General features: G+C 42.0%; 1 protein-coding gene across 1 annotated transcript in view; it reads left to right on the top strand.

Moving 5' to 3' along the window:
• Positions 1–13,707, top strand: part of COL22A1 (collagen type XXII alpha 1 chain) — a 218,528-nt gene that overhangs the window by 187,101 nt on the left and 17,720 nt on the right. Inside the window, exons 42-52 of the mRNA XM_051612195.1 lie at positions 407–442; positions 1,363–1,416; positions 4,529–4,573; positions 5,003–5,050; positions 7,352–7,465; positions 7,658–7,711; positions 9,677–9,730; positions 10,535–10,588; positions 10,934–10,987; positions 12,284–12,337; positions 13,146–13,199. Of these exons, the coding sequence (XP_051468155.1) occupies positions 407–442; positions 1,363–1,416; positions 4,529–4,573; positions 5,003–5,050; positions 7,352–7,465; positions 7,658–7,711; positions 9,677–9,730; positions 10,535–10,588; positions 10,934–10,987; positions 12,284–12,337; positions 13,146–13,199 (621 nt within the window). The remainder of the gene's footprint in view (positions 1–406; positions 443–1,362; positions 1,417–4,528; positions 4,574–5,002; positions 5,051–7,351; positions 7,466–7,657; positions 7,712–9,676; positions 9,731–10,534; positions 10,589–10,933; positions 10,988–12,283; positions 12,338–13,145; positions 13,200–13,707) is intronic.

Genomic DNA, 13,707 nt, shown 5'->3' with positions numbered 1-13,707 from the left:
CTAGATCAGGTTGCTCAGAGCCCCATCAAGCCTGACCTTGAATGGCTCCAGGGATGGGGCCCCTACCACCTCTCTAGGCAACCTGTTCCAGTGATCCACCACCCTCATATTAAAGAACTTTTTCCTAATGTCCAACTTAACTTAGCCTTTTCCAGCTTGAAACCATTCCCCCTTGTCTTATTGTTACATGCCCTAGTGAACAGGTCTTCCCCAGCCTTCTTGTAGGCTCCTTTCAGGTACTGGAAGGTCACTATAAGGTCCCCTTGGAGTCTTTTCTTCTTCAGGCTGAACAAACCCAACTCCCTCAGCCTGTCTTCATAAGAGAGGTGCTCCAGCCCTCTGATCATTTTTGTGGGGGTACTTCAAGGGGGGTTGTTAATTTTTAGTGTTTCTTTTCTGTTTGCAGGGGCCTGTGGGACCCCCAGGAGACAAAGGATCATTGGTACAGTATGTCTTTCTAACTACACCCAGATGTTATGTGGAGGCGGTAATCTCATTCATTGTGTTTCTACCAGTGATTTAATGAAGGCATGTTTGATTAGTTTCTTTTTGCCCAAGAATGGTAGGGTCACAGGATGGCTGACACTCCAAAGATGACTTTTCTTGTGCATTACCTGCTACTTGTCTCCTATATTGAGTTGTGAGAAAGAGTTGATTGAGACTCTTGGCATGATGACAACTTTTCCTTTACCTGGTAACAGTTCTACAAAAGAAAGAATCAATTGTTACCTTTTTTTAAAAAAAAATGTATTTCAAGGCACCTAATTCACTGCTATGCCTTATAGCCAAGGCCTCAAAGGTTTAAAATAAACCATTTTAAAGCATTTTTCTTAAACCATACAGAAAACTCTACTTTTTGGTATTCAACCAACACACTTAGGTCCTCAACATGCAATGTTACCAGAGTGCAATACCTTAGTGTGAAACAAATACCTGTGTACCATGGTCTCAGTGTACACTGGCATGAACTTCCAGCATGACAGCCAGTGTACTAGCTTGGTACTGAGGAGCTAGACCTTCTTTCCCTCCCTGCAGTGTGTTCAGTCATATTTTCTCCCTGTTCATAAACCTGCCCCTTATAAAGAATCATTATTACATTTCCATTCAAGGTATGTGGGACTTGACTTAAGTGATGCACATAAAGTCCCTTGAGACACAGAAATTACTGATAATGTGATAGTACAATGTGAGATTTAATTATTTATATTAAAAAAAAAAATAAACCCTCTCATAGCTGTTTAACTGCTACTTAATTTTTTTTTTTTTCCCCAGTAGTATTGGGTTGAGGATTTCTTCTTCATCTAAGAAGCCCCTCATAAGTATTGTTCACATTAGTGGGTTTGTCTGTTCTCTCCCTTCCAGGGTCCCCGTGGTGTACCTGGTATTCCTGGACCACAGGGACCTCCTGGCCAGGATGTAAGTAAAATAAAAGTGTAAGTGCTCAAAAAATTTCCCAGTGCTTGAATCTGATTTCCCTAAAAATTGTTCTCATACTCAACTGCTGTCATGGAGTGTTAGTGGGATAGTCCAAGGGACATGACTAACACAAGTGGAGTTCTTACAAGTTAGGATGTCAGGGGGGAAACAGTTAAGCTAAGGAGGGTTGTCTTAAAGAGAGTGGTGGATTTTACCCCTGAACCATTTTCAAATGACACTGGAGAAGGCGATTGGCAGCAGACACTGGAGAACAATCCCACACTGGAAAAGGATGATTGTTAAGCTGTCTAGGAACTTTTTTTTAAGCCACTGGCATACGTAACCTGTAATATTTTGATGAAAAGAGGGCCACAGCTGTTAAAAAGCTCTTTGTAACTTCATTTTGCTGCTTCTGCTGTGCACGAGAGATGACATTTTAACCTCTTGGTGCATTGTCCTCACTCCTTTTATCTCAGCAGGTGAGTCATGGAGCTAAGGGATAGAGAGAAAGGTGGCAGACTCCCAGCTGGGAAGCTGACCCCTCTCAGTGTGTGGCTTTGTCACAGTGTGGAATCAGAAAGAGGTGTTTTTTCTCTGCTGGTCAGCCAGCTCTGTGATGTGGAAACCAGTCCTGGAGGAAAACCAGCAAGGAGGCTTTGAAGATTTTGAGAGGCTTGATCTTTGGATTTGTGGCTGTTGAGGGGATGCTGTGGGGAGGGGGCAGTGCCCTTCTGTACCTGTCCTTCTCTGTGCTGCTTTATGATGCTGTCATGCCTGAGATGAGTACCAGTTTCACCAAGTTCATGGCAAGTTCCTTTTTTAATCCCTATAGCTTTACTGACATACATCAGCTGGCCTACAGGGTGTACTTTCCTGTGGGATGGATCTCCTTTCCTCCTGCAGTGTTCAGAGAAGAAGGTCTAGTTTTCTTCCCACCTACTTTGGCCCGAAGATTTCTCCACAGACCATGATAGTAGAAATGGTCCTTTGTCTCCATCACCCTGTGTCCCTGAGCAACCAGATTCAGGATCAGTTGTGACCTGCTGACTGCTCCTGGAACTCCTCACCTTGTCTCAGATGCTTGACATTTTTAATCACGATGTTTTAAACAGGTGATGCAATAGATGGGTATATTACAACTGTATTATGTGAAGAGAGTTCCAGAGCCAGCTTTTCAGAGTCTCTTTCTGGCTCTACTCAGATGAAGATTGACTGGTCAGCTGTTGGAGACACAGTACTTCAGTCTTTACATCTTTCCTTTTCCCTACAGAAAATTACCCCAAAAGAACCAGTCCTTATGGTGCTCATAAAGCACATCCTGTGTCACACTGTTTCAGTTACACTCAGTATATCTTTCAGAAGCTTTTTGTATTTCAGTTAATCACCTGTTAAGCAATTCTACCTGTGTTTCAGGAAGGGTAAGCGTAGCTACAGGCCACATTCCAACAATATTTGGTGTAACAGCAGGGACAACTGTTTCTACAAAATTATGCATTTGCAGTTTCTTAATCTCCACTTTCATTTGTGACTAGCACAAAGGATTTTTTGTTCTGCTTTTGCACTCCTGTATTTCAATGTGGTACTGCTGAATTCTCTGAAGCCTGACCATTTTTGTACTCTGTTGTGTTTTAACTGTATGTCATCAATTAGGGCAGCTCCAATTTGAATTGCTAATATGAATTTGCCACACAAATCCCAAGCCATTCAGTGGCAGTAGCCTTAATGACTTGCCTCAATGTCTTGGTTTTTTGCTGTGCCCTTTGCAAATGTATTTCATGGTTTTTCCCTGAGACTGAATAATTCTTTTAAATCACATTTACATACATTAGGTTGTTCTCTGTATTATTTTTTCCAGCTATAGACTTATTGGATGCTCTTGTAAATATTTACTGTAAGTTGTTGAATTCCCTGATGCTGCAGATCAGATTTACAGTTATATTTGGGGAGATGGAAGAGTCAATACTTCTTTTGCAGTAGCCTTGGCTGGAATCGTATCCCACAGATGAATAGATTGGTGTTTTTACATTACTACATTCTAGCTTCTTTCTAGTGCCCTAAAAGCATGTGCCATAAGTTTTGCAATAGCACTGCTCAGGATCACCTTTTGAAGCATCTGTTGGCAACTCAATCAAATATCAGGAGTACTCAGGACAGTGTCTTGTTTTATTAAAATTTAGGTTTTGAAAATCTTTGTCTAGGTTTTCAGTAGGGTCATGATGGTTTGGCTTTGTTCTGTTCCTTCTTGCAAAAGGTTTGGTGTTTATTTGTCCTCTGGAGTTCATAATGTCCATAAATCCCTACATATCCTCTTCTGGAACAAAGCTGGGACATATTGCCTTGTCCCATCTAAATTATTTACTTGTATTTAAATTTACATATTTTATTTTTCTGATAAACTAAAGCTTGAATTTTTAAAGCCTGTTCTGTCTGAACTGTCCTGTTCAAATGATTTGGTTTCCCATGCAAACGTTACTTTATGCAAAGATTCAAAAATAATTTGTTTGTTTATTTGTTGTTGGTTTGGGTTGTGTTTTTTTTTAACAAAAGGTTTGCTACTGGCAGGCAAGAGATGCCCATTAAGGGGGAGGGAGTCCCTTTTCCAAACTGTTACTTCCTGGATCTTAAATTCTAAGGATGCTGGTCATTTCTATGCCTTCATCTCATGAAAACTGGTACCAGTACATCCCCCACAAACAAACAAACAGGCTCATTGCTACTTCAGGTGCAAGGGACCTGTTTGCAAGGTGCCTGCAAAGCAAAGTCTTCATTTTGCATGTTACAGGTGTCTTGAGGGATTTAAAGCTTCATCCTTCATACTGTTGCAGTTCATAGTGTTTCCTGTGACCAGAAGGCAAGCTAAAGCAATTTCAGTCTTTGTGTGACTCAGATGGATTTAACAAGGTCACACAGTTTAGAAGTGAGATTTTGAAGGGGTTCAGAGGATGGTTGCAGATATTTAAAGGAGTTTACTGCTTGTCACATGCAAGGAGCAGTGGTCCTCAGTGGCAGAAAGTAAAATGTGTGCTAGTCCAGAGCAGTCAGCAGAGTGTGGGAGCAACCAGGAGGTTATTGTATGATGATTTCAAAATTTTTTCTTTCTCTTGATCTGCAGGGTCTACCTGGAAATCCAGGGGAAAGAGGGCCTCCTGGAAAACCAGTATGTAACTTCACCTCTATATTATGTACTTCTTTTAATTCATTTTCCACCAGGACACCTCATCTCACAAATGCACTTGAGTGCATTTCCACTGCTGCTCTTCCCAGCAGAGCAACTGGGAAAACATTGAGAAACCATGAAGAGTTATGATGAAAGTATCTGTGATGGCTTTGGAAGAGTATGGAAATAACTGGATATCCTGCACATAAATAAAACCCATAATTTTAAAGGCTCTTTCTTAGCACCACTGTGCAGAACCCTCATCTCAGGTGTGATGAAGGGCATTAATAATGTAGGGCAGGAAATAAATTGGGCCCATCTAAGAAGGGTGAGGGAAATCAATGAGAGTCCATAAGCATGCTCAGAAAAATTTCTTATACCTTGATGCCATTTGAAATTGCATGATAAAATGAGTTTCTCCTTCCACAGGGCTCCCCACCCCTGCTCTCTCCAGAGGACATAAATCTCTTGGTAAAGGTAATCAGCCTTTGATGATGGTGGGAGTTTATCTGTGTGTTTGATTCCGACCTGACTAACACTGTGATGGGAAAGTGTCTGAGCTACAAGTGCAAAAGGTGTGTTTAAACATTCTGTCAAAGCTTGAAACTTGCAGGTCTCCTGCTTTCACTAGTATTGGGACACTAGAGCATGTGGTGGAGATCAACACCCGAAGCCTTTTCACCATCCCCAGCTGTGAAATGGCCAACACATACCTTTGTAACATGGTGTATGTTACAAAAGCTCTGAGACTTTTTCAGCTCTTTGTGAGACGTGCATTCCCAAGGAGAAATACAAATTGCCAAGTTGTGTTACCTAAAGCAGAAAATGGAAACCATTTCAAGAAAATGTCTGATTTTTCACGTGTACCTTCAACAGTGACTGGAGTAGTTCTGAGCTGTGGGTGCAAAGTCACTTTGCATAGTGCATCTAAAAGGATGCAGGTAATTAATCCCAGATGCATTCAAGTTTCCAAAGTGAGGATCTGTCTGCTTTCACTCTCCATGGAGAGAGTTGTCTGGGAAATAAATCAGTACCTGATAGGTGCTGACTGCAAAATCTTTACAGATTTACGTGGGCTGAGTTGGGAGATTTTTAAGCAGTCTTGGGACATGGCAAGAAATAATTTCTTACTGATTAAAAGAAACTAGAGAATTACTTGGTTTTAGCCAACCCATTAACAAAAGGACCTTTTAAGATTGCTGCTGTGAAATGCTTTCAGTGAAGAGCTGCCTTACTTGTGGAGGCAAGTATTTTTCTGGAGATGTCACTGTATGGTATTACTTAGCATTTCTGATCAGGACAGTAGCAGGAGCCTGGTTCTTGGGTACAGGATGTCATTGTCATGTTCCTTTGTTTTCTTCCTTTTGATATGTTATGGTTAAACACAATCCTGTGCCTTGCATAGTCTTTCTGCTTGGTATTTTTTCACTCCACACTTGATACAGATCTGTATAAAGCAGCACATTGAAATCCCAGATGGAATTAGGGCTCTGTTGTTCTGGGTGTTTCTCAAGCACTTATATTGTAAGTAGATATACATGAAGGGACTGGGAGTCAGAAAGACACAGTTTTGCAAAGGATCATTGACAGAGTTGGATGTTGGAGCAAGGTCTCCTAACTCCTGGCCTGATGATCTGTCTGCTGTGCTCCTCTGTCTCTTAAAGGGAGGATTCACTGGAGGGAATCTGTCTTTGAAATGGAAATATCACATCCATGATATTTCATTTCCTAAGGACAGAAGGAATGTAAAGACTACTGAGATGATGCTTCAAAGAGTTTTAGACGGGGGGACGTAGTCATCTCCATGACAGAATTTGGGCAGGACATTGTGACCTTAAGTTGGTCTTCACAAATGCCACTGGATGAGTTCTCCTTGGCCATACTAGCTGCTGGATACAGTTTCTCCTGCAGAACACCCTTTCTGACTATGCTGCACCTGGGTTTTCCCTAGCAATCTGCTCTCTGAGCAGTAACCCAGCTCTTTCAGACTGGTGGAACTGGTGGAATGTCTCCCTTATGAGGAAAGGCTGAGGGAGCTGGGTCTCTTTAGCTTGGAGAAGAGGAGACTGAGGGGCGACCTCATCAATGTTTACAAATATGTTAAGGGCGAGTGTCAGGACAATGGAGCCAGGCTTTTTTCAGTGATGTCCAGTGGTAGGACAAGGGGCATTGGGTGCAAACTGGAACACAGGAGGTTCCACATAAGTATCAGAAAAACCTTCTTTCCTGTGAGAGTGACAGAGCCCTGGGACAGGCTGCCCAGAGAGGTTGTGGAGTCTCCTTCTCTGGAGACATTCCAAACCCGCCTGGACACGTTCCTGTGTGATGTGCTCTGGGTGCCCCTGCTCTGGCAGGGGGGTTGGACTAGATGATCTTTCAAGGTCCCTTCCAACCCCTAAGACAGTTTTCTAGAAGTCTTGTGGCTTTAAACCCAAGTTGTTTTTGGCAATCTTGCTTTGCAGTTCTCTGGCCTTCACATTAGGAATAGCTTTTCCTTGTTTTCTTGATCCTGGATGATCAGTTAGGAGATTTCCAACTAGAATTTATAAGAAACTCCCCATGGGAGCATGTGTGAGCTCAGCTGCTGACCCTCACTCTCTCCACACTGCCTTAATTTCAGTTCTGTAAGGCAAAGTAACCCAGATCCTACCCAGTGGGGTCAAACTGCCAAGGCCCATGTTTTATACTAGCATGACACTGGCACTCATAATAGGTGCTGTGGGGTCTGGTAAGTGCCTTCATTCTGTTGCTAATTTATTTCTCCATGTTTTGTCCTAGGACGTGTGCAGTGAATGCCCTCCTGGCCCACCAGGACTGCCAGGTATCCCAGGTTTCAAAGGTGATAAAGGTCTCCGAGGACCACCAGGCAGAGATGGCCAGGATGGGAAAATGGTAAGAGAGCTGGGGAAGTGACCATGCCTTGGATGTGGTGTGACCTTGTTTTCCTTATAATAGTTTTCCTTAGAATATTTTTAGGTGGTTAAATTTTAATTTTTTTCATCAACAACCTACTGAATCTTCTTCAGCTGACTGTGAAGTCAATGGACTAAACTAGTCTTTATCTCTACCTCTTCTGCATTGCAGGGGAATGCTGGCCCCAGAGGTCCTGCAGGCCCACCTGGGCTGGATGGCCCAAAGGTGGGTTAGTTTTCTTTAGTTGCCTAGTAAAACTTTTTTGTGACTAGTTGGTAGACTGACTGAAACAGGATCTTGGTGGCATCCATCTCTGTGTAAAGAGGTAGGACTGGTCTGTTGTGAGGGCCCTGTACTGGTAATTCACTGGAGTGCCTCCTGCACAAAGAGCTGCCCAGTTACCTGCACAAACACTGTATCACTTATGTAGTGTCTTCTGTCATCCCTTTGCTCACACACACGAGTGAAGAGCCTGATTATTGATGCTGAGTTTCATTATTTTGGTGTTTTGGTGACAGATAAGGACTTGAGAACAAGTTTCCATCCAAGTCAGCTGAGGAAGACATAGTGCCTCAGCAGCAGCCAAACTGTCTTTCCCTCTCTTCTCTGTATCCTATATGCCTGAATGACTTAAATTAAGGGGGATATCTTGGGCTGCTGGGCTCCACATACACTATCTGCTAGGGTGGTTTTATCCACAGATTCTGAGTGTTTCCTGAAAAATGCTCTAGGAACAACTCCTAGTTTCAGCTATATGCTTCTGCCCAGTGGTCTAGGCAAACATAAAACTCCCAATGTCTGGAGAATTCCAATAATGTCACATTTCAAGCTTCTGTCATCAGTCTGTCCACAATGCCAGTGGCTGGTCCAAACCAAAACCTTTACAACTGCCTAATGTGAAATAAATCCAAACAAATCCATAGAGATAAGGTGATTCCATGACAGACCATGGTTTCCTCCAGACTTAACTACATTACTGACATTCAGTAAAATTGCTTCTGCTATTTCAACATCTTTTTATTTGCACTGATTAGAGGGTAGGACAAGCTAATAAAGATTCATGAATTAATTTTATGTCTTACAATTAAAAGTGTGGTGGGGGGAGCCGTAGACTCTCAAAAGTAAATATAGGGTTGATCAAAAGAAAAGTAAGTGCCAGGATAAAATTTGCAAAAGAATTAGTAGCCTATAAAGACAGTAACTGGCAGAAGTGCCAAGCAGTGTGAGATATACCATGTCTGCTGCTTTCTTAGATGCTTTGAGAAAGCAGAAATTTGGGCAGCAAGACTGAATGTTTAGGCAAAGTAACAGGACCAATTTTAAACATAAAATAAAACCAAGTAATTGATAAACATAACTTAACTCATAGTCAGTTAAAAGGCATGTTCACAGTTTGCAGTTGTTGAAAGAAATTCTTGTAAGATTGCTAACAAGGTGCAAATACAAAGGCAGAATTATTGCCTCCTTTCTAAGTACATGAGGAGGATCCTGGCAGTGAAAAGACCCAAAGAGCAGCCCTCCCTCCCCCACTTGTCTCCTAGCTCTCATGTAGCAAACTAGAGTATTATTTCCATGGCCAGCAGTTCACTTGTGCTCTGTGCATTGTTCAGAACTCGTTTGCCACCCTCTCAGTACTTTTCCCTGTAAGAGCCTCATCTTGCCTGACTTTAAGCCCTGATAACACAGACTTCTACATCTGAGTTAGCTGCATTTGTTCTGTTGTCACTAAGGCAGAAAGAGGGAGAGAAAGAGAGGGGCACTTCCTGGGTATGAATTTTCTGAGGGCACCTTAGGAATGCCTTTTTTATTGCTGCTGTCCCTGAAGGGAGAGATTGCTAGCTCATACTGTGGAAGCATTTGTAGTGCCAGATTCCTTACCAAGATCTGATTTAATGAAGTTGTTAATGTCCTGTCTACTTTATAAAGATGTGTATGTCCTCTTCATGTCCATGAGACTACCAGATAATAAAGACTGTGCTTGACCTGCTCAAATGCCATTCTTCATGTAGATTTCTGCCTCCAGCATTGGTAGTGATAGTCTAGGGAAGAATTTAAGAGGAGAGCAAACAGGACTCAGATCTAATTTTTGAGTTTTATATTCAAATGTCCAAGTGTTTTATGAAAGAGGTCAAAAAGCTGATACAATACTGAAGCTAAGTGACTGTCAATGGCCTTTTTTTTCATTATCAGGGTGCTAAAGGAGACCGTGGTATGACTGGGGATGCAGGAGAAAAAGGTGAACAGGTAAAAACAGATTGTGCTTTCCAACAGTGCCATTCATCGTGAGTGTTCCTTCATCAATAACTCCTGTGATGTCAGTATGGGAATATCATTTTCAGAGGCAGAGGAGGAAGATGGAAGCTCTTCATCACTGATAAACCTTGAAAAGGCTATGCTGAGGAGTGGAACTGTAGCAGTCCTGCATAGGCTTCCATCCTCATCTCCAAAAAGCACCTTCCCATTTGACCCATGTCTTCACCTCCAGATTGGATGTGTTCAGTTCTCTGGATTACCCAACCTTTAGTCATTTTCCCAAATATCACCTAGAAGAGATCCAGGAGGTCAGGTGTCTTGGGCTTGAAAAGGCCAGTTTGTTCCAGAAGATTAACTCAGGTGACCTCTTTTAGGAGGGACTGAGATGCCACAGGGAAGAGGAGAATGGTCTAAATTACAGCCAACTTTCACAGTTAATTTTGCCAAGGGCTGAGTCAATAGTTTAAGGTGTAAATTAGCACCTCTTCTAGGGTATTTTAAACAGGTTTGGTTTCCTGCCTGATCTCCAGCCTTGTACAACTTCCCAGTCTGTTCTCATCTCCCATTAGCATAGACTGAAGTAAACATTCAAAAAAGTAAATCTTAACTTTGTCTTTTATTTCTGAAGTGTGTACTCTGAAAACCATGGCTTTTAAAAGCCATGGTTCCTTATTATCACTGATCTGTGTGTTGTCTCATTTTGCTGTTACCTCACAATGTTCAATCACCAGTTAACTTTTATTCAACTGCAGATGTGGATAATGCATAAGGGAAGTCTCTCTTTTCATTCTGCAGGGCCATCCTGGAATGCCTGGCTTCTCAGGGGCTCCTGGAAACCCTGGTCCACCTGTAAGTTCCTCAGTTACAAAGAAGAGAGTTCTGTATTTTTCCTTATAAATAGAAGTTCTTGCAAGCTCCACACAGAAGAAAGGGCCATTCCCACCTTCTGTGCCTTGCATTTGTGTTTTCAAACGGGTTCCTAGGCCAAGACCTAACTCAAATATCTGACTATTTCTGACTTCAGAGACTGATTGAATGCAAAGGTTGTCATTGTTTTTTCTGTGATGAGTGAAGAAATGATGGAATGAAGTGACTGAGTGGCTAAAGAAAAGTTCAGTGTTGCCAGCTGTGTCAGGGAGTGTGTTGACAAAAATGTGTAAATCACTCATGTTGTTTCTGATTTATTTTGCTTAGGGACCAGATGGGGCACCGGGACCAATAGGACCAGCAGGAAACCCAGGAGACGTAGTAAGTTCAAAGATGTGTTGCTCACCATCCGATTCACCTGTGTTTAGATCTGTGAAGTAAAGCTGAGCTGGAACCCATGTAATGTCCTTTGAAATCTCCCCAAACTATTCAGCTTGTATCAACTCTACACCTGCAAGAAGGACTTCCACGAATAGCTACAGATTACTCCGTTCTTGCAGATTTGCTTACTCACCAAAACCCCTTCAAGTTAGCCAGAGCATAATCCAGTCCATGGGACCTCTACAAGGATGACTTTGTACTTCTTGTCTGTCTGTCTTTGCTGTCTTAGCCTCTAGAACAGGATGGTTAACACTGTTAAGATGCTTCATGACCCAGGATGACTCTTGAACTGTGTGTGAGGATTGTGAAAATGAAACCAGCAACATGTTGAAGGGTGTCACAGCACAGACTACTCAGGTGTCAGGACCTGAAACTATTCCCTGGTGCCACTAAAAATACCAGTACAGATGTAACTTTTGAGGAGACCATGAAAAATGTTGCTACTGCTGTTTCATTTGAAGAGTATTCAGATGCTGCTTTATGTTAATGCATCAGAAAACCCTAGGGGAGACAAGGAATATGATTGATGCTGGCTTCAGGTTGAAAGGGAAAAAATGGACCTTCTCTGAGTAGTGCATGCTGGTGAGCTGGGACACTTGAAGACTGTGTAATTCTGTGATTAATTTTTAGAGCAATGTTTCCTAATGAGCAACGTGCCTTTTGGAGATCCAGTTCAACCAGAACTTCATCATAAGTGAACGGTGATGGTCCTTCTGGTGACTGTTAAGAACTGAGTGAGCAATCTCAGCAGAGAGGCCAGGACAGGCTGGTTAGAATTCCCTTTCAGATGGATAATCAAGGTTGAGACAATATGAAAGACTTTGGATGCTGTTGTCCAATACTGTAGAGTAAGAGGGAATTGGAACCATCAGCAAGACACTTCTCAGAGCTACTGATCCAATAGATAAAAAATACAGACCTTCTATTTCCTGGCTGGACACCTCACACAAGAAGTTAAGGACAAAATATTATATATAATTAAACTTAAGGAAAAAATTATCAGTGATTTCTCCATCAGTGGCAACTTATAACTAACACTGGATGTTTTATGTGAAAAGAAAGCCTTCCATTTTCAACCAGAAGGAATACAACGGAACCTCACATGCTCTGTGACCTGGGCTGCAAGACCAGCATCTCACAGTCATCACTTGTCAAACTCTACATTTGCCGAATCTTCATCTCTTAGAAGCATCTGAAGAGCCTGACTGACCTGCAGTGTTTCTGCTTTCTTTCCAGGGTAAAGATGGCCCTCCAGGTCCACAGGGCCCTCCGGGACTGCCTGGAATTCCAGTAAGTACAATTCAACTCCTCTTCATTCGATACCTTGAACTGTGCATAAGTACATAGGCAGCAAACAGATGACATATTATATGCTTTGAATGTTATGCATGATGTTTAATGGTATCTGTCACGTTGATGCTATATCCTTGGTCCAGGACAGTGTGAATGCTGTATTTGATCACTCTAAAGCTAAGTGTTAATGACTAACATGAAACACGTCTGTCCCTCATCTGCTTCCTCGTTCTTTGGCAAATATACTCTTATTCAGAGAACAAAAATGAAGTAATAGCTGCAGTGCAAGGGCAGAAGAATTCATAGACTGGAATACCATCTTTTATCTAAATCCATAGTCAAAATAATTCCTTTGCACTGGCTGAAGTTCAGGTGCATCTTGGGCATAGAATCTTCTCTTCTGGAAAATGTAGTAGTACATTTTCAGGTTTTTTAATCTGTCACTGGGAGAGGGCCAGAGCTATTTCTAGTGTAAAGTAGCCTATTTGAATGAAGATAATGATTTAGAACAGCTGGTCTTAGAATCCTGTTTTAAGGTTGTTGGAGTGCTTGCTGTGCTGAAAAGGAGGAAACCCCTTAGATTTGCCATATTGGAAAGGGAAACACTTTATGCCTTTACAGTGGTGTGGCAAGGAGATGTTTATGGCTGAGTTGTAGAAATACAGTAGTTTTTGGAGGGCTTCCAAAGCACTTAAGTGAGCCATGATGAAGCAGAGCTGTCACTGTGAAACTGACACTGACAAAACCCACACCAATCTTTCCTGCTGTGTCTTTCCTTATACCCTGTCTTGCATTTCATTTGCAGGGCATTGCTGGGAATGATGGCAAAGATGGCAAGCCCGGATCTCTTGGGGAACCGGTAATTTGGTTTAAAACTGTTCTGCTCAGGCACTCAGAGACTGCATCCAGTTTTTGCTTTTGGAGCTGCCTATGTGTGACTCCTTAAAGGGGGCAGGGAGCCTATTTGCATGTCTTTTTTAACACCAGAAGGACTATAATGTCTCGAGCAATTTATAAGTCGCACGCTACCTATCCTAAAAAGAAACTGGGCTCTTTGACTTTTACAGCTACCATAAATACACTAAAAGTTAGTGATTCCACTTTTACAGCCAAAGTAAATATTGCAGAGAAAAAAAGGTTGTCTCATAACATTAAACCTAGTGATCCGTTCTTTAGGCAGAAGATTGTGGGGCATATAAAGTTTAGAGGAGGTGTCTTTAAAGAAGCCTTTTCTGTATCGCTCTGGCAGTCCTGATGCCCAGGATTGGAGGTTTTATATTTCTTTTTCTCTACTTAGTCTATAATTGTGTTTGTTGAGGGAAAAGACTGAGCCATGAAGTTGTCAGTCAAAATGTATCAGTGATGAC

Source organism: Apus apus, chromosome 2, assembly GCF_020740795.1.
Source record: "Apus apus isolate bApuApu2 chromosome 2, bApuApu2.pri.cur, whole genome shotgun sequence".
Classification (NCBI taxonomy): Eukaryota; Metazoa; Chordata; class Aves; order Apodiformes; family Apodidae; genus Apus; species Apus apus.
This window is presented reverse-complemented; position numbering and strand designations above follow the sequence as displayed.